The 22,065-nt window shown below is 42.1% G+C and overlaps 1 protein-coding gene across 3 annotated transcripts; it reads left to right on the top strand.

Annotated features, from left to right (window-relative positions):
- The first annotated feature begins 1,769 nt into the window (after window positions 1–1,769).
- Alk (Anaplastic lymphoma kinase) lies at window positions 1,770–21,685 on the top strand. Of its 3 annotated transcripts, none has more exons than XM_089260768.1 (9): window positions 1,770–1,891; window positions 10,582–11,868; window positions 11,943–12,639; window positions 12,730–13,222; window positions 13,291–13,478; window positions 14,441–14,618; window positions 14,679–15,712; window positions 15,780–15,987; window positions 16,051–21,685. In XM_089260768.1, exons 2-9 carry the CDS (start codon window positions 11,005–11,007, stop codon window positions 17,708–17,710), a joined length of 5,322 nt encoding a protein of 1,773 aa, XP_089116894.1. In that variant the 5' UTR covers window positions 1,770–1,891; window positions 10,582–11,004; the 3' UTR covers window positions 17,711–21,685. The 3 variants fall into 3 exon arrangements, with proteins under 3 accessions (XP_089116894.1, XP_089116893.1, XP_017959780.1); XM_089260767.1 differs by lacking the exon at window positions 1,770–1,891 and adding an exon at window positions 1,892–2,032; XM_018104291.3 differs by lacking the exon at window positions 1,770–1,891 and adding an exon at window positions 4,493–4,848.
- Window positions 21,686–22,065: the final 380 nt, after the last annotated feature.

Genomic DNA, 22,065 nt, shown 5'->3' with positions numbered 1-22,065 from the left:
TCTACTACTTGAAATACGCCTTTTACAAAGGTGAGGGTGAGGGGTGGGGGGTAAATTTTAACAAAAACCGAAATTATATAAAATACACATAAATCTGCATATAAAATTTGGAAGCTCTAGCTCTAAAGGTGTAGGCGCTATAATTAAATAAGGTTTTTAATCGATAATAAAATATCGGGAGTAGTTATCGATTTTTAGTAATAAACTTGATATGCGCGTGATATACACGGACCTGGGAAAAAAAATTCAAGTCTCTAGCTCTTATATCTTCTGAGATCAACGCGTTCATACATAAGGACAGACGGACGGACGGGCGGACGGACGGACAGACGGACAGGGCCAAATCGACTCAGCTCGTCGCCCTGATCAAGAATATATATACTTTGTGGGATCTGCCACGCCTCCTTCTGCCTGTTACATACTTTTAACAAAACCATTATACCCTGATTTCCCATTTTCAATGGGCTCAGGGTATAAAAATATAAAAATATAAAAGTATAAAAAGTATAAAAATAATATATATTATTATAGTTGGAAAAATATATTAAAATCTAGTATGTTATGCTGAGGCTATATTCCACTCTCTTTTTCATTTAACATAGCATAGTTAGATTTATTATTATTAAAATGACAGTATTGATATAACAAAATTGGTAAATGTACCTTTATTCTTTTGTAGTGCACGTCTAATTAGGCCTTGCTGCTCCATTTTATATTAAGGTAAGCTAACACGTTATTACCGTATACTTTTCAAATATTTAATTACACATTCATTCATCATGAGCTGTCCAAAATCTTACATATTTAAAATCTAAAATTTAAATTTAAATTTAAATTTAATTTATTTAAAATTAAATTATTAATACAGTTATTTGAATAGCCAAAATTGCTTGATTATATATATTAATTTTATAATTCATATATAGATAAAGAGATAGATATAAAGTTAAAATAGCAATATATTCTTTTATTATTATTTATTATTCATTTGTTGTTGCTTAAATACCTATATTTTATAAATTTTATAAAATATTATTACCCAACAATGTTCTCTCTCGTTAATCTGCCATCATAATTTGTTTAGGGCAAAAATAAACCCATTGCGCACTGTAATTAGTGTCGATCATTCAGCTGAGGCACATTTCCGTTCGGAGTAGGAGTAAGATTTCATGTGAGAGAGAGTGGGAGAGAGAGTGTGAGAGAGAGTGTGAGAGAGAGAGGATAGTGAGAGGAGTGATGCAGTTGACTGCAGTTCATTTAGTTCATTCGCAGCTACCACAAGAAATATTGTCGCAGGCAGAGCTAAAAATAGCTGAGATGCAGCAACAGTTGCAACGGGACATTAATCTTATGGGGCATGCAACGATCGTCGGCACAGCAATGCCTCGATAGATTCCGCGGCCAGGTAGCACACTGGGAATGCATGGACGTTCGGGCAATCCATGTCCGAGTAGCCGCACACCCGCTGTGCGTACATGTGCGTGTGCGTGTGCGTGTGCGGGTGTGAGTGTATTTACAGACGGCTCACAAGTCAATTGCGTTGAATCCACTTGACGCGACGCCAGAGACAAAACAAACAAACAAACAAGAGACGCCAGAGCGGAGAGTGAAGTGGGCAGAGAAACAAGAACAAACAGTCAAGGATGCTGGCGAGCGGCCGTGAGAAAAATCTGAGAAGAAGACAGAAGACAGACGACAGAAGACAGAAGCAACAGCAGAGACTGGGCTGCGTCTGGGGTCGATCTCGGCGACGCGCGTCGCCTCAGTTGGCAGTCGTCATTCGCGTCTCTCAGTTGTCGCCTCGACGCAATTGTCCGATTTGTACGAAAGCGAGGCGAAGGCGAATCAAAATAAATAAAATAGTATAAAGACGCTACGTGCGCGGATTTAAGTGAGTGTAATTGAATCGAAAGTACAACTTCCAGATACCAGATACGAAATACGCCAGAATCTCGCCAGCAACATATGCAGATACACTTGGACTAGAGTCGAGTCGAAGGGCGCGTGTGTCTGGCACGCGTCGCATGCCGCTGTGAGTTGCCCCACCTACTAAAATTGTTGTGCGTGTGTGCGTGTGTGATTTATAAATAAATGTGTGTTATTTTTGCTGCTGCGCAGCCACAAGATAGACGCACTCAAAAACAAAGACGTCGCTAGACTCGTGACGCTTTTATGTGCAATTCGAATAGTTTGCAATTTGCGCTGCTCTAAACATTTTACAGTCCCGTTTACGGCTGCGAATTTTCACGAAAACTCGCTGCTGAACGGCGAAAAATCTCAGCAAGATTTTCCCTTGCGATCGGTCTTTGACGTTGCGACTCGTCGTCGTCGTCGTTGTTGTTGTTTTTCTTGTCTGCGACTGTCTCTAAATATATTTAAAGTATATCTATATATACATATGTATGTGTACGTATAGATATATGGGAATCTTGTGTGTGCGCACCAAATAGTAGATATACTTATACTCGATTCTGTATAAATACAAGCGTGCATATGTATATACGTATAATATATATATATATACATCTGTGACTTCCGTTTGCGATCGTTGCTGTTGTTGTTGTTGTTCTTGTTGATGATGTTTTCCCATTTTGATTTATTGCTGAGGCTTTGAATTTGCTTTTACTCTGCCGAGGATGTTCTATTAAAAGCAATGTGAATTGTGATTCTAATGGAACCCTAATGATTGCTAATCTTATTCTGGATCTGTGTAGATCAAACTATCCGTGACGCATTGCCAAAAAAAGAAATCACTTACGATACCCTGAATCTATTGCGACTAGGTAAGGGTATATATGTACATATGGTATGTTACTGAGAAACAATCTATTGATTTTTGTTCAGGATAAGTGGATTTTAATTCAATATTATCAAATCTGAAGTTGATTTGCTTTATATGAATTTAACAATTTTTTTTGGCAGCAAGAAGATCTTTCTTACGCTCTATAAGTAATGTTTAGTTAATCTACACTTACAATTATGAACCTCTAGACAAATAATAGGTATAACTTAAATACTTTAGGAGTGGATATATTTTTGAGACTTTGGAAAAGTAGCAAATGTTGTGGGATACTCCATAAGGTATATGGCTTTTATTATAAGTGTATATTTCAATGCATTTCAGAATATCTCTGATTATTAAATATCTCTTCCAAAATAGAATATATTTCCTAAGCGTGTAGTTTGGCGCATAACAAGAAGATTATTAAATTTAGATACATTGCTTTGCCACTACTTAGAGGTGTTTCATTTTTGACATATCAAGAATATTTGATGCATGCATATATAAGTATATATATTAAAGACTTCTTCATTATAATGAAGTGTAGCAGCATTAGTCTCATCTGAGTACTGCCTTACTCAATCAATTTTAGCATACTTAATGTTATGCCAAAATAGAATACTATAAATTATTCGGTGAGGCGATAAACCAAAAACATAAATATTTAAAAATAACTTTCATTCAAATTCAGCGTAAACAGCTTACAGTCCTCTACATATAATGGCCTGATCGAGATTAGCGCTCGTTAATCGTGCACCTTGGATGGCAAAGGACTAATCGATTCGTTGTTAAATCAATGAACTGCAGCGCACAGGCAGCAGGATGCGGCGGCAGGATGCGGCAGCAGCAGCAGCAGCTGTTGAGCCGCAGATTATTCGAGTGCTCGCTGCTCGGATGATAAATGAATTTATGCCGCATCCGTGCAACTGATTAGATGAAATTACAGACGCACACGCCCGGCAGCTGCAGCTGAGTTAGTGGCGAGGACACGAGTGTTGGTCTGGTCAATACGTTGCCACCACGAAGTCTATGACAGCGACGAGCAGCTAAAGGATATTGCAATGCTATATACTTTATATAGGGCCAACGGGCCAACGGGGCAACGGGGCAGCAGGGCAGCGTGCCTTTGGGCACACTTGCACTGGAGGCGCAAATTGAAAAAGGAAACGTAATGCGGGCTAAGCTGACGCACGGCGATGCCCACAGCGAGTACGCCCCTGTGTGTAAGTGTGTGTGTGTGTGTGTGTGTGTGTGTGTGTGTGGCACGTTCTGTGCGGCACTGTTGCCATTTGCCATGCAGCTAAATTCAATTTCCAGCAGTTTGCATTCATTTCCCAAACGCCGACCGACAGAGCGCGCCACTGAGCCAGCCTCCGCCTCGGACCCACTCAGACTCACTCGCACAGTCGGCCTCCCTCGCTCCCCTCTCAGCATCTCTGTTGCTCCTTATCGGCTCCCGTTCCCCAGCAAGCAGAGCAACAGCTTTTGCCGCCATAAGTTGCGCAGCGAGTCCTTTTCCGCAGCGAGTAGCGAAAATATCCTCTTTTCGTTGGGCTTCCCTCTGTGTATCCTGCACGCAGCTCGATTTCAGCGCAGGATATTCGTTTAACCTGCGCCGCAACGAGAGCCAGACGCTGTCGGGTTCGTCGCCTCTGGGCTGCCTCTGGATGCTGCCACGGCTGCTGCCACGGCTGCCGCTGCCGCTGCCGCTGCTGTTGGCCCGCACGAGAATTTCCCAATTTCAGTCTTCGTTTGCCGAGCGTCGTGCGCGCAAGTATCCAACAGAAACACGGATACACAGCGACTCTGCCACAGAGCGCAGCATCTACAACAACTGCAACAACAGCACAAGAAAAAGCAAGAAAAAAGAAAATTTTTTCAGCTGTAAGAACATTGAAAATTTGTATTGTGAAAAAAAGAAACGAAAAACATCAGAAATAAGTGCATATGTGTTAAAGTGTAAACGTTTTTTTTTTTCGTCGACAACAGAAATAAAATAAAATTAGTTAAGAAAACGCTTTGAGTTGCTTCTAGTCTGTTAAGCTGAGCGAAATGTGCGCGTTATGGTAATTGAAATGATATTTGCCTGTATGAAATTTATAAAAAGAAAATACATACATATATACATGCATACATAGATATTTGGCAAGTGCTTCTGTGGCAAAGATTTGTAAGAAAATTTCGTGTGTAAAAAGGAAAATATTATAAAATATGAAAATGAATAAGAAATTGCTGCAAAGAAAATTTCATTACTTTGCTACTGTGTGTGTGTGTGTGTGTGTGTGTGCTATGCTACATGGTGTGTTTCTGTGTGTAGTATCTTTTGTGCGCCTCTGTATCTATGTATCTGTGAGATACGCAAAACAATTTGTCTGCACCATTAGTAGCGAACGATTCTCTTGACGTGTGTGTGTGTGTGTGTGTGCTCGTGCATGTGTGTGTGTGTGTGTGTGTATCCTGCGCACAGCAGCCAACGCCGACATAGCTGTGCGCTGCGTTTCGCATTGGGGCTGGTGATGGTCCAAAGCCTTGGAGCCCTACAGCAGACACCACCCCCCGCACCGCCAGCACCACCAGCACCAGCAGCACCACCAACAGTAGCCGCAGCTACAGCAGTAGCAGCGCAACATTTGCGGCGTTGACGCAGCTTCAACTCGTCGCAGTTGTTGTTACCGCTGTGTGTGTATCTGCAAAATACACACACACACACGCACAACAAATTCTAAGCTCTCATATTTTTTTATTCACATTTTCAGTTTTTGCAACAGTTTTTGTTTGTCCCAACTTTCATTTGAAATACAACAATATTTCAATGGAATATTTATATTCTTGTTGAGGAGACTAAGATGGAAAAGTAAAAATTCCATTAAAAAAAAATCTCGCACACACACATAAATTATTCCACATTTCCTAGACTTACAACAGCGAGCGATAGTTCAGGTAAACTTATAAAACGGATTTCCAAGAAATTTTCCACCAAGTGCATCCAATTATAATGCATCCATCCAAACAACGAAATTAATAATTCTGAAAAGTGGATGTCAAAGTGGCAAGAAATCAAAATATTATCTTAAATATGTTTATCATGAACATAAATTTTCTTGAGTATAGGCAAATCTCGCACTTGTTTATAGCTTTGGATATGCCTCGACCTTAAGTAGCGTTTGCGTAGCTTCTTCTTGCTCAATCAAATCAAGTGCAAATTAAACAAATAAATAAACAGTTTTAAGCAGATTTTTCCCATTCGATGGATTTGAGTAACAATAATAAGATTAATGATGTTTTAGCAAAATCATCGCTCATCTAAAACAAGTTTTAACTGACCAAAAATGTGTAATCTCCTTGACAAACGTGAAAGTGCGATTATTGGTTGGGTTTGATAACAAAATACGCTTTTTCTAGTCAGAATTAAATTATTTTACATTCACCAGTTCTCGAATAACATTAATTATGGTTTATTATAATTTATAGCTAAAAGAGAATGTACTATTATGAGAATCAATTACATTACTTATTCACTGAGAGGAGTAAATAGATATTCATTGAATATATTACAGATATTACAGATAAACAAGTTTTTTGGCAAACTTAGTTATATATCGAACGAGTTCTAGTTAAGGTGACTCTAGTTAAATAAAGTAAAATAAATAGACTCTTAACTGAGCTCATCCTAAGCAAACTCAAGTTTTGTATATAGATTAAAGATAGAACTGAGTGAGCACAGATAAATACGAATACATTTACTAAACCTAAACTATGCTATACTACAATATATGTATATAGACATATATATTATATGAAATATTTACGAAATTGAAACCTTAAGATTTAATAATATGGATTAATATTTGCAACATGGAATATTTAGTAAATTTAAATTTAATAATTTAATAATATCGATTAATATTAGTCAGAATATTGCTGTATATAAATATTAATTATGTGTGTATATATGAATTTGGTATATAGAGAGCCTCTACCGTTGCTGTTCGGTTTTATTAAATTACGACCGTAGTTAATTGAAAGTTAAAACCAATTATATTTACGTTACTACCTGAGAGCTTATCTCCCCCCTGCTTCAGCCCACTTTCGGCCTGCTGCTTTAATTAAGCCGGAAAACCGCTGTAGTTGCAGCAGCTTTGCCAGTGTAAGTCGCTGACGTTGGAAAACTTTAACCCCCCTTCCCACACACACACGCACACACACACCACCACCACCACCAGAGTTGTAATAAAAAAAGAAAATTGACATATTGCTGCAGTTCCTGTGGCCTGCTTGATGATCTCCTGTTCCACTTCACACAGGAGCTGTAGGGCCTGTTGAGGCATCATGTCCCCAGTTCAGCTGCACTTCTACGTATTTTGAACCCGTTCTGTCTGCCACTCCCCCATTCTGGCCCACTCCCAGCTGGTTGACATGCATGTTAGTTAGTTCTGCCTCCTGCTAGTTAGCTCTAAAAAAAACACGCTTCGGCTCTGATAGCTTCTTTCTGGCTGTGGCTCTCGCACGACTTTCAGCTTCAATTGCGCTTCCGTTTTGTACTCGCTGCGTTTTGGCTATTGCGTATACGCGCCGTGGTCCGATGAGCTACTCGCTACTTTTCCACATTTCGCTTTTATTCTACTATGCATATGTGTGTGTGTGTGTGTGTGTGTGTGCTTGCAATTTTGTGTGTATTTACGATTCTGTTTTGTTGTTGTTTTCGTTGTGCTGGTTGTACAACTGCGGCAGCCATTTTGTATAGCATTCTTAGCGCGTACTATGAAGTTACACACACTCGCACAACGAGAGAGAGGGAGTGAGAGAGCGAGAGAGCTAGACAGATGGATAGTTAGAGCGAGTGAGGAAGTCAGAGAGGGAGAGTTATACACACTCTCACACATAGCGAGTGAAATTCCTTTTTCTGTTTTGTTGTTGTTGCTGTTGTTGATTTGTTTTTTGTGTGCAGATTTTCGGCATCTAGAACAAAAATTTCCCAACTTTTTCGCTTGGAATATTTTATATTATTTTTTCTCGTTTACTGTTTGCTGTTTGCCTCGCCAAAAGCAACGATTGGCACAACACCACAATCGACAACAGTTAGCCAATACAACAGCAACAACAACAACAACAAGAACAACAATAGACAATATACTATATACAGCCAGCAAGAAAATGCCTCTAAAGAAAGTTTTCAATTCGTAATAGAAGAAATGCACTTCTGCCTATTTTCTCGTCCCTTGAAAAAGGAAAAGAGCATGAGCAAATGGTCCTCTACATGCATGAGTAGCTGCTATAAATGAGTGTACGTGTGTGTGTGTCTCTATAGGCTGAAAGTAAAATGTTAAAAGTGATATTATACGACGCCCCTGAACAAGCGAGTAGCTTCCACTGTTGTTGCTCTAATAGGGAATTGCAAGATTTTAAATTTAAACACACGTATGTGAGAAAATTGTAATTGAGTAGCTTTATTTGCAGATCAATTAATTCATCTCTTTGTAAAATACATATATAGACACGCATACATCAGTTTTATTTAAGTTTTACCGTTTTAGCGGACACATGCATGCAACAATTTTCGTTAATAAATGAGCAAAGTTTCGGCATGATTTCCCTATATGAAAGCATTTATGCAAAGCTTTACAATATTCGGAAATTGATATAATTTAAACAGAATTCGAAAATTTAGGCTTCAACGAAGCTGAGAAATTTGCAATATTTATTTCTTAAATATGTATATATTTATGTAGGAAATGTTTATTGTAAATGTATGCATATTTCTATAAAATATTTACATAAAATTTTTTCTTGTAAATTTAAATGTTTTTAAAAATGTTTATTGTGTAGGAAAACTTTTCAGCATACAATAGAATCTTCTTACTTATATGTTTATAATTTAATAGTATGATTATTGTTTTACTAGAAATCCAATGTAATATTAAAAAAAAAAAAGAATTAAATAAGTAAATAAACACATTACATATACAAAATTTATTCAGCTCATAATTTACAAATAAATGTAGCAGATTAATCCTCTTAAGATTACGAATAACTATAGACTTCGGCTTACTCAATCCGTTAGCTTAATCAGTTTGATTAAATTATATTTTCAATTTACTTCATGGAATGCTGTTCTTTCCGCAATTCTTGTAAGAAGCTGCAAGGCTGAGTAAAGTAGTTTTAGGAACCACAATTTATTCCGAGAAGTCAATAATTGCTGATTTTAATGACGGAACTGTGCGGAATATAATATATAATAATTGGTTCCAGAACAAAATCCAAAAATAAACGGTCTCAGGGAAAGTTCATTGTTGAAATACTAGCGGTATTTACTGCTAAATATATGTATGTACACCACAGAGTCACCTGTCGAGCAATTAGGGCGCCTCTCTCATTGACCCATTTTCGGTTGGTTTTAGGCACCATTAACAATTCAGGCAGCTTGCCCAATTGTTAGAGACAAATTGAAAACGGTCCTCGGCAAATGTCAAACAAAACGAATCATCGATTTTCTGCTCTGACCATGAGCCAGGGCAGTCACGGGGGCGGCTGAAGGTGCGGGGGGATGGCTTCCTTTCAGGGCCTTTATTGCATTTTTCGTGTTCTATTGTGCAAAAATTGTTCAATGCCTGGCGGCTGGGCTCAAAGTGCATTTGGCAGTTGACAGTTTCTGGATATTTGATGTTATTTGATGTTATTCGATGCACAATCCAGGGGCAGCCGAAGGAGGTGGGCGTGGGCTTATCGCCGTGGGCGATACTCTAGGCGATTTGTAGTGCATCAATTGAATTGCCATGTTCAGCGAGGAAGCAGAAGAGACAGTTAGAGCGTCAATGCAATTTAATATATGTAAAGACAATTGAATATATGGAATATAAATAGATATTCTCTACAAAGGCTCTTAACGGTATTAAGCAATTTAAAGACAAAAGTAAATTGAGTTTAAACGAAGAAATTTGCACTGGACTAGTCTAAAATTTTAAACCTCGAGCCTTTAGCTTATATTAACAATTAAATAAGTAAATCAGAGTAAACTTAATCATCCAATAAATAGAGGGCTGTCATTCCACATAGAGGATTTTCTGGTTTCTTATGGATGATTGAGTATAGCTAAAAGAGAGAGCGTGAGTTTATTGGAATTGAACTATGTTTATTTTCTCGAATATTTAGATTTATAAGTTTGTCCTGATTCCTGTGCCAAGTTAGTCTACCTATGAATTGCCTTAAAATTCTGAACTCACAAATGGAGTTCATTTTATTACTGCTTTAAATATCTAAATTTACTTAAAAGAAGGTGCGATAGGACTAGTTAAATAACAATAAAGTGAAAGCATTCTATGTTTTTTTTTTTGAGGTATCATTAAATCTACTATACTTGTTGCTACAAAAAAAATAAATTTTATTAATAGTAATGATGGTTGTATTAATTTCCAATCAATCAAGTTTTTTACTCGAAGAGCTCTGAAATCGTAATTTAAATAACTATGCATTACCTTGCTTTATATATGATATGAATTCAATGAAGTCTATTCATCTCTTCACTCTCCTATGGTATTACTGAATTTCGAACTGAACTCTTCAGCAATCGATCGGAGGGCTTGCACATATTTTAATTAGTGTAAACAATTGTGGAGGGGAAGCTTTAAGGATGTTCCAATTGGGCGTATGGAAATGCCATTACGTGGGCACTTGTAACGGTATCTGTGCACGCATTAAAAGTCAAAAGTCATGAAGCGTTATTAATTTGCATATTACACTCTCTCTATATGTATATCTGTCTCTCTCTACAGCTGTCCCTATTTCTGTCTTTCTCTTTGCAGATTGCCAAACCACAAAAACAAAAGCAACAACAGCAAAGCTAACAAAGCAACTTAGCACACACACCCACACATAAACACCCACACCCACACTCACACCCACACCACACACACCCACACACATATAAACACAAACATTTGAGCAATGTGCTGCCTGCATCTGAAGAACTTTAAATGCGCGACTCGTGTGCCCGCCCAGCGGTCAGCAAAATCATTGCCCAAGTGCCACAAGAGCTAAAAAGACATCAGATCGAGGCTTGAAGGAGCAGCAACTGGACTTTGTCAGCAACAACAACAAGAGCAACACCAGCAACAACAACAACAGCAGCTGAAGCACCTACAGCACCTATACACCACACACATATATTGACTGCTATCATTCACACACACTCACACGCACACACTCTGACACTCGAATCGAGCGGCATGCCACGCCCACTGGTGGTCAGCCTGCTATGGCTGCTGCTGCTGCTGGGCGGGCCGTCGGCTTGGGCGCAGCGTCCGCTGCTGAATCACACCTTCAACTCGCTGCCCATGTCGCAGCACCAGAGCAACAGCTACAACAACTATAACAGCAACAACAACTATCAGGGCTCGGGCAAGCAGCTGCGCAACGGCCGACTGCACGAGCAGCCGCAGCCGCTGCCGCTGCCGACGCTGCCGGGCCTGGCCCAGCCCGTCCATGTCTACGACGACTACGAGGGTGAGGCCAGTGCGGGCACCTTTGGCTCGCGTCCTCCGCCCGGCAGCCGGCGCGACACGCGTCGCCGCCAGAATCTGTCGCATGTGGGCGCCGGCGGGCTGCCGCGGCCCGAGCGCGGCAACGGGCAGCGCGGCATTGAGTCGCTGCGCAAGGAGCTGATGAAGCCGTCGGTGGGCGGACCTGGCGGCGGCATCAGCGGCAAGAGCACCGGCTACGCCTCCTACTCGGCCACCTCGTCCATTGGCAAGATCGATGGCCTGGGCGGCGTGGGCTCCGCCGATCGCTATGGGGAGCGACTGCGCCAGCCCCCCGGCGGAGTCAGCGGAGCAGCCGCCATGACAGCTGGGCCGTATTCCACACGAGTTCCGCCCTTGTACGCGGGCATGGACAGCCAGCCGATGCGCACGTATCCGCGCAAGAACTCCATCAGCGAGCTGCTCAAGCTGAAGAAGAGCTTCAACCAGGCGGACGAGCCGATGCGCAGTGTCACCGATGGCAACATGGATGGCGACCCCGACGGCGACATGGATCAGATCGACCCCATACAGCAGATCAAGGAGCGCATACGAGACACAGCACCCAAGCCGGTGAGTTACGCTAGGCAAAGCCAACTCCTGCCAATTGAGTTCAAGTTGACATCCTTCTCCCCCCCCTCCTTTAGAACACCTATGCGCCCCACACGGAGTCCACGCCCTCGACGGAAATCGAGGATTTGCTGGGCGTCAAGTGCAACTTCGAAACGCCCTGCGCCTGGGAGTGGACCGAGCACCTGCCCGATGGCTTCCAGGTGATCAGCGGCACGGAGCTGGCCAAGAAGAACTTGACTGGCCTGATGCCGGGTCCAGTGGCCGACAGCATAGACGATGCCAATGGCCACTTCCTGTACGCCCGGGTGCTGCCGAGCACCCGCCAGCTGAACCTGACCTCGCCTTCGTTCAGCACCACGCTGGAGCGCTGCTTCCTGGAGGTCTACATGCACCAGAGCGACATGAGCCACGGACTCTCGCGCGTGGTTGTGGAGCCCCTGCATCCCCAGGAGAGCAGCTGGGTGCCCGCCGAGATACAGGGCGACAACTTCCGCCAGTGGACGCACAAGCTGTTCCGGCTCGGTCGCATTTCGCGCGACTTTCGCATCAAGTTCGAGGTGGTGCCCGAGCTGAAGCCGGGCCAGAAGGCGCATGTGGCGCTGGACAATCTGCGCATGGTCAACTGCTTCCCAGAGGGCACCAAGTCGGAGAAGTGCAGCACCTCCCAGGTCAAGTGCATGATGAACAAAGTGCCCGTCTGCATACCCCTGCCGCGCATCTGCGACATTACGCGCGACTGCGACGACGCCGAGGACGAGCTGCAGTCATGTGGTGAGTAGTTCACGGGCCATTAGTCCATTCGCCCATTATCGCCAGGCGGGTGCAATAGTTCAAGTTCTCTTATCTCCCATCGCCTCGCAGACAAGATACCCTACGGCGGGCGCTGCGACTTCGAGGAGGACTGGTGCGGCTGGCGGGACTCGGGCAAGACCACGTTGACCTGGTCACGGCACACTGGCTCCTCGCCCACCCACGACACCGGCCCCGACGGCGACCACACCCAGCAGCATCTGCTGAACACCACCGGCGGCTACTACATGCTCGTCAACATGAACCAGCACATCAACAACTCTGATAAGAGCTCCATTATCGGCTTCGCCAGCAATGCGATCATGCTCAGCAAGACCTTCAATCCGCCGCCCTCGGTGCATGGCAACTCGGACTCGCCCTATCGCAACTCGTGCGTGGTGCGCTTCTACATACACCAGTTCGGCAAGAACCCGGGCAGCATCAATCTCTCCGTGGTCGAAATGAAGGAGAAGGAGAACATCACCACGACGCTCTGGTGGAGCACCAAGAACCAGGGCAGCGACTGGCTGCGCGCCGAGTACGTCCTGCCCAACATTACGGCCAAGTAGGTTCAAATGCACTTCGGTTCTCTGGCAAGTTCCATTAAATTCTATCTGATTGCTCATCCTTCAGATACTATCTGCAATTCGAGGCGCGCATGGGCATGCGCATCTTCTCGGACGTGGCCGTCGATGACTTTTCGCTCAGTCCCGAGTGCTTTGGCCTCAACATACCCGAGGAACATCTCAATGGGTACAATTACTGGGACGTCAGGCACAATCTAAAGAGTCCGGCGCATCACGACTTTGAGCATACAAACTGTAAGTGGGAAATCTGTTTAATAAGTTGCATATCACCTACAACTCTGAATGAATAACATTCAAATTGTGAAATGTCATGCTCGACTTTATCTATGTACATACATATGTATATATAATCACGCTAGCCAGCGAATATAAAGTAGAACTGTGTTAAAATAGGGAGTCTTAAACAACAAGAATTTAAGTTCATTATGTAATTATTCATATTAAATCATTTATTCTGGATCCACGGATAAGTGAAAGACGTTAAAAGCTTTTTTATACCCTGAACAATAACAACCAGAAAGAGGAGTGGGGGACCCCTTAAAGTACATACATATGTACATATATTATTGATAAGAGCTTCGAGCGGAGTCGATTTAGCCATGTCCGCATGTATGTGTGAACATGTCGATCTCAGAAGCTATAAGAGTTAGATACATTACATTTGTAGGTCTATGTATTGCAAATATAGCGCTGATATTATTTACTTTAAAAGATCGATAGTTAAAATTTTTTTGCTATCGAATGAATTGATTATCGAAAATTTGATCTCTACATCTTTAGAGCCAGAGTATCTAAATCTTCAAAATAAATTAATGTATATTTTATAGAGCTTCGATTTTTCTTATAATGTAAAGTGCTTTAAAATAAAGTTAGAGTTTTCATAAAAAAATCGTTACATAGGGGAATGCCAAAGATCTGAAATTGAATAGGGTCTAGTTGATGGTCTTGTTATGAAAATCAGATGAAGGGTGGAGAGGAGCGGATATGAGATGAAATACTGAAATTATGATTACTGGGACAGTCTCACATGAACGAGTAGTGGGAGAATGATGATTTAGGTATTAAAGAGTTTAAGCTGACTTCGTGTAATACATATTAAACTCGAAACAGCAGCAGTGCCAGTTGACTGGAGATGTGATTAACCTTATTAATTTAGCTGATCTAACGCTGTTTTATTCTTCTATTACCTCTTACAGATTTAGAATTAACGACGTGCGATACGAGAGGTATGATAGGACCGACACAGGCGCAATGTGAAGTCGCCTACAAGGAGCAGAACCAAAGTCACGTGCTGCGCGAGGTGCACGTCGTGGAGGATCAGAGCACCTACAAGGGCATGCAGAAGTGGAAGGTGCCCAACGAGGGTCACTATACGTAAGTTGTCCACGTAAATCCCAATATGGGCTCACCTAACTCCAATTGTTTCCACTGCAGCATCATTGCTAAAGGCGCCAGCGGGGGCCTGGGCTCGGGTGGTGTGGGCAGCTCGCGTGGTGCGGTGGCCGTCGCAGTGCTGGAGCTGCTCAAGAACGAGGAGCTGTACTTCCTAGTTGGCCAGCAGGGCGAGAATGCCTGCATCAAGTCCATGGGCGCGCACAAGGAGGCCGGCTGCGGCGCAGAACACGATCTGGACCTCGGCCAGTACAGCTTCCGCTCCAAGCAGGACATGGTGAAGAACATTTACATTGAGAATGGCGCCGGCGGTGGAGGCGGCGGCTCCTTTGTCTTCCTGCTCAACCAGGCCAAGAACGAGGCGGTGCCGCTGCTGGTGGCCGGCGGCGGCGGTGGCCTGGGCATTGGCCAATACATAGACGAGGACTTCCAGCACGGCCAAAAGGCAAAGCCGTTGCAGGCGCCCGAGAGCGGGCAGATCCATGGCGAGCCCTTGAACAAGAAGACCGCCGGACCCGGCGGTGGCTGGCGCGCCAAAGAGGACCAGGCACTGAGTCCCACCTACGGCGCGGCGCTGCTGCAGGGTGGCCGAGGTGGCCACTCCTGCTACGTCGAGCTGGCCGACAATGGCACCACGGTGCACAGACACGGCCAGGGTGGCTTTGGCGGCGGCGGCGGTGGCTGCAACACCGGCGGAGGCGGTGGCGGCTACGCGGGCGGCGACGTCTACCTCAACGAGTCGAACGGCGAGGGCGGGAGCTCGTACATCAGCAGTAGCCGCAGTCTGCGCGATGCCAGCGAGATCTTTGCGGGCGCCAGCAGCGGCTCAGGCGCCATCATTATCATTCCGGCCATTGAGGGCTGCGGCTGCGACTATCGCTGCGTCGCTTTGGACGAGTTCAGGTCCAAAGTGCGCTGCATATGCCCGGATGGCTGGAGCCTGAAGCGCGACAACAACACCGCCTGCGAGCGACAGGAGGAGGCGGGCAAGTCATCCTTCCAGTACCTGGTCTCCATCCTGATGGTCTCCCTGGCCGTGCTCTTCATCTGCATTGCGGCGCTCATCTTTATGCTATGTAAGTCAAGGCTGACCTGGGGCGAGTGCAGCTAATCAATCTCGATTCTCCTTCTCTTCTCTTCCAGACAATCGCTATCAACGGAAGAAGCAGGCCAAGCTGCGCCACAAGATGCTCGTGGAGCAGGACCTGCAGCTGAGTCGCCTGCGCCACAACATCGACGACTCCAATCTGAACAACTTCAATCCCAACTACGGCTGCGACGGCATACTCAATGGCCACATCGATGTCAACAGCCTGCCGCAGGTGGCACGCGAGAGCCTGCAGCTGGTCAAGTGAGTCCACCCCTGATTGTTGACCATTTACATAGCTAATCCCAACTCTCCCCATCCTCTCAGTGCACTGGGCAAGGGAGCCTTCGGCGAGGTCTACTTGGCGCTCTACCGCCATCGGGACGGCGACGCCGTGGAAATGCCGGTGGCCGTGAAGACGCTACGGGAGGATCCCAAGCGCGAGAAGGAAGAGGACTTCCTCAAGGAGGCAGCCATCATGGCCAAGTTCAATCATCCGAATATGGTGCATCTTATCGGCGTCTGCTTCGATCGGCAGCCCTACTACATTGTGCTCGAGCTGCTCGCCGGCGGCGATCTGCAAAAGTTTCTGCGCGAGAATCGCAACACGCCGGAGCGGCCCTCGTTGCTGACCATGAAGGATCTGCTGTTCTGTGCCCTGGACGTGGCCAAGGGCTGCCGCTATATGGAGAGCAAGCGGTTCATTCACCGCGACATCGCCGCGCGCAACTGCCTGCTGAGCAGCAAGGGTCCAGGGCGAGTGGTCAAGATAGCTGACTTCGGCATGTCCCGGGACATCTACAGATCGGACTACTACCGCAAGGGCGGCAAGGCGATGCTGCCGATTAAGTGGATGCCGCCGGAGGCCTTTCTCGATGGCATCTTCACTTCGAAAACGGATGTCTGGTCATTTGGCATATTGCTGTGGGAGGTGTTCAGCCTGGGTCGCTCGCCCTATCCCGGCCAGCACAACACGCAGGTCATGGAGCTGGTGGTGCGCGGCGGACGTCTGGGCTCGCCCACCGAGTGCCCCGTGTCCATATACAAGATCATGGCCGACTGCTGGAATCCCACGCCCGAGGATCGACCCACTTTCACCAGCCTGCTGGAGCACCTCACCGCTTGCACCCAGGACGCGAGCATCATGAATGCCCCGCTGCCCAATATACTCGGGCCCACGGCCGCCGAGCGCGACGAGACGGTCATCCGGCCGCCCAATGGCGAAGAGTTTTGTCTAGCCGTGCCGGACTACCTGGTGCCGCTGCCTGGCAACGGCGCGCCCCATGCGCCCGGAGCAGCGGGCTCCTATGCGCCGACCGCGCAGCGCCAGCAGAACGCCTGCACTCCGCCAGCTGTTACCTCACCTGCCGCGCCCAAGCCCGCCCTGCCGGAGCAGATGGAGGGCGCTGGCGCCCTGGGCGGCGATTGCTGGGAGACCTCGTTCATCTTGCCCAACTCGAAGAGCGACCAGCCGCTGCTCAGCGCCGGCGCCGGCGCGATCACCACCATGGCCAGCGGCGACTCGCAGCGGAATCTGCAGTCGTCCGCAGTGGCCTCCGCCATGGCCACGCCCATTCTGCGCTCGCCCACGCACAGCGACGAGGCGAAGCTGATTAGCTTGGATACGCCGCAGCCGACGCCGACGACCATACAGCCGCCGCTGTCGTTCGCCTCCCAGCTGGACGGGATCACGCTGGATCCGGCAGCTCTGGGCAAGAGCCTGGCCAACGGCGGGGCAGGCGGTGCACCGGTGGCCGGTGCCGCCAACGGCAGCGCCAAGCAGTCCTACGCCAATGTGCAGGTGCAGCTGAAGGGCGAGCAGGAGCGGGAGTGCGCCAAGCTGAACGGCAGCCTGCCCACGGGCAATGGGGCGATCATCAATGGGGAGGCGCCGGCTGTGGTAACGGTGAACGACACGCCCTTCACCATACAGGGCTACGCAGAGCGCTACAAGGACAACAACAATCATTCCGAAATCAGTTGTTAGGGCAAACCCACGCATCTAGGCACAAAGTGTTTGGCAAGAAAGAAATAATAATTAAATAATAATTATAAAAAAGGCAGCAACGGCTTTGAGCTTTCGATAAATCAGTTATCGATCGATTGTTGCATCGTATCTTGTTTTTTGGGACCCAGGTCCACTCACAATTTGTTTGAGAGCTAAAACGCATAACGAATACTCAAAGAAAACAAAATGAGAAACAAACACACGAGTGAGAAGTTCACAATATTGTATTGTAATTTAAAACTAAAAATTTGTATGCGCAAAGCACACACACACACACACACACAGACACAAACTTACGAATGAAATGAGAAAGAGAAACAAAGCATAAGAATTAGTTGAAAGTTAGTTTAGCTTTAGTTAAGCCTAGTTTTTGTAAGCCGTTAGTTTTGCCAATTGCAAGAGGTTGTATATAAGTATATATGATGTATTTATCTTGATTTTGCTACGATTATAAATTGAACTTTTTCTTTTTTTGATACACTTATTCTTAGTTTAATTTTGTAAGCTGATGACTGAAATGCTAAACAATATTCCTAAAGAACAACAACAAATTTGCTTATATTTTATATGAATACTCCAGACAACAACAACAACAACAAAAGGTACCAACGCATATAGTCATTTATTAATTTATTTTAGCTACTTTTGTTATTTTTTTAAATAAAAATGCAACGTAGTCCATATACAAACAGCGAGCATATAAATATTTTTTATTTTATTTTAAAGTTTGTTTTTTTTTTTATTTAAGTTGAATTTCTTCAGTTTGATTTTATCTCTGTGTTTAACCTGTAAAAAAAAGCTTCCGTCGTAGCATATGAACTTACGTATTTTATATCTAAGCTAACTGTAGCATGTAAAATATATATACACATACAAAAAAAATGAGAAAAAACAAAAAATAGTAAAAAAAAAAAAAAATACAATTTACAGGGTGATTTTTATGAAAATTCAGTTGTATGTTTGAAAAACAAAAAAGAAAAAGAATATTAGCGTAAAATAACGAGAGGATGTAAAAAGGAAAAACAAAATGTTTTCTGTTTTTCTATTTCTTCATTTCTGTTGAGCGCCATACTTCGTTTAAGCGACTAAAAGTAAGAAAACTTTAAACGTTTATTGAAAAATTTTTGTAAAATAGTTTCACGTTTTGCGTTGGCCAAGCAAAGGCGAGCTGCAACTCGCATTTGTTTAAATAATTAACAAAGAGAGAAAAGAAAATATTATTGGAAAAAATGTTGTTTCTGCATGTGTTAAATTGCAACGGTCGAAGCTCGAGGGCCGAGCAGAGGTGATTATTCAAATTTTACATTTAGTTCAGACGAAACAAACAAGCTTTAAATTATATAATTTTTATAAAAATATATATACACAATGACATAAAATATACAAAAGGAAAAAATTTAAAATGCATACATATTTATATTAAACAAGGAACAAAAAAAAAAAAACTTGAAAAATTATACAATACACACAAATAAAGAAAACAAATTAAAAAATTTATGAAATGAAATTCAATGGACGCTAAAAATATTAATGAAAACATTTAATTTATATGATGTATATGTATATTAACTGTAAGCATATTCAATGTGTGTTTAGAGCATCCATATATGTATGTATATATATGTACATATATATGCATAACCAAATATATCGCTATATATATGTATATGCATATAACGAATGATAATATTGTGTATATGTATATGTATATGTTTTGCTTATGTACAAGTACATTTATATGCGCATACATCTACATGTATACATATAAATATGTGTATGTGTATATACATATATAATTTATATATATAACTACATATATATATGTATGAGGAACTAAAACCAAATAATGCTGAATACGCAAAAATGACAAACGTAATAATCGAGTATGTAAATTACATAGGTCTAACTTCCGACAAAAAAAAAAAATTGAAAAATTAAGAATGTGTACAAATAAACGTTAAAAGAAAAACATAAGTTATAATAAAATAAATATGCAACACATTAATTCGAAAAAAAAAAGAAAAGTAAAATCAAGACATGGATAGGAAAAAGAAAATATGCTTCAAATATATCTCAAACATTCACGGCTAACAATTTAGAATCTAACTTTAAAACTTACTTTTTGCTCAAGAACGAGATCGCAAACAGTTTGATTTGCATTCAAATGAGAGAGATGAGAAGTACATATAGTAATTATGTATATCACGCGGAGGGATGAACATTTATACTACATACATACTTACTTATATGTGTATCTATTATGGTTGTGCCGAGGCATGTACGGGCGTTCCCCAAATACAAATACATACCTACGAAAAAAAAAAAAAAAAAACAAACGAAAAACAAAAACAAAATAAAACAAATTAAATGAAACAAACTTATATATGCGTAAAATATAAGCGAAATTCTCGTACTCAAGCTAAATAGAGTTTAACATTATTCACCAACTCTTTTGTTTCGACAATATCGTTTCCATTTTGTATTGTATTGTATTGCATTGAGGTTGTGGTGGATGGGTCGAAATTGCATTGCATCAAGATCACTCGAATGGTATACCATTGATAGCTCCTCCATGGACAGCCTGTGTTCCCTTAGTTTTTGATATATCTCCACATCGTAACCTGACAAACTGCTCACCTTGTGTACCTAAAATCCAGAACCTGACAAGAGTTACTTACATAAATACATATTTATCACAGATACCAGACGATATACCATATTCAAATGTTGGCGCGCAGCTCTTGATCTATTCCAGAATCGATTTCACTTCAGTTGCAGACCATCCACTGCTGCCCAGGTATATATACCTACATATGTTTTATTTCAAGTGCATACATATATAGAAATATATGTATATATATTGCCGCCAACCAATATCAGTAGTTTTGGATACACTTCATTGCTCCACAATAAAATGTCGCAACGAAAATTTATAAAAACAAATATATACACAACAAATACTAAAATAAAAAAATTAATAATAATGATAATAATGCTAAGTATATAAAAAACAATAAATAGTATTTTTTATATACTTCAAGAGGGGATAAGCAAATCAGTTGAAAGTGTAATAAATAAATACAAATAATGGTACAGGCGTAGACCTAGCTCTAGCTATATAAATATTGAATATAATAAAGTAAAATTGAAGGTTTTCATTTAAATCGTAATTTATTTTGTTACATTTAAAGCAAAACAAAATACAAAAAACCAGATGATAATGACGATGAAGAAGAAGAAACAGAAACGTAAAGACTAGAAAAAAATAAAAATAAAATTAAAAACAACATTTTGTAAGCGAAAATGTGAGTTTAGATCGTGAGGCAGAGTTAAGGAAAAGCGTGCTAATAATATAATAAATGATGATTATATATATACGGAAATTGTTAAATGCGGAGTAGGGGCGCTTGAAGGAGACAAATGATGATTGAGAGTTAAACTAAAATAAACTAAAGGTAAAAAGCGCTTAAGCATACAACAAAAGTCCATTTAGTATTTACTACATATTAAACAATTCGCAGGCAAAGCACACTCAAACAAAAACAAAATCAACACATTTAATAAAATGAAAGTTTTGCTGAACAAATTCAAATTCTCTCAACTGTAGCTCTCACACGATATTTTTCAAATATAACTAAAAAGCTATTTATGATTTCCTTCAAGACACTTTCAAAGTAAAAATTAAATCGAAGAACGAAACAAAAAGTATATACATATATGTAAACCACCTTTTCTCAAATACTACTTACTCTACATGTCTCAATATCAAGCCCCTGTGAACAAGTTTGTGTGCAATTTAATTGGAAACACAAACCGAATTTCGACACATTTGTATGAATCATGACTTTGTCCCTGATTTGTCTGAACGATGCGAACTAAAAAGTGTTTATCGCTCTTTTAATTCCATAATCACAACATCTGACAAACAAACCTCTAAAAAATAAATGAAATAAATAAAGCAAAAACAAATATTAATATATATATATATTATAAAATAAATATATATGATATTGCGAAATCGGTAAAGCCAACGTAAAGACAATTTTAAAGATGGATAGCGTGTAAGCGCATGAATTGTGAAATCTGCAGTGAAAAAAAAAAATAATAATAATAAATGAGAATTCATGTGTACAAAAAAATATGGAATGTCTTCTTATTATCCCTCAATGCTCATTGAAAACAGTTTGTATTTATTTTTTACAATTTCCTTAATGTTTTTTTTTATTTGTTTCGTTTTGTTGTTTTATATAATTTTTCTTTAGTTTTTTCTTCAATTTCAATTTCATCTTCGGCTCTAATGAAAAATTACTAAATTTAATTATTTGCATGCCAAT

This window comes from Drosophila navojoa, chromosome 5 (assembly GCF_054131105.1).
Source record: "Drosophila navojoa isolate 15081-1374.11 chromosome 5, UAZ_NAV_1.0, whole genome shotgun sequence".
Classification (NCBI taxonomy): Eukaryota; Metazoa; Arthropoda; class Insecta; order Diptera; family Drosophilidae; genus Drosophila; species Drosophila navojoa.
This window is presented reverse-complemented; position numbering and strand designations above follow the sequence as displayed.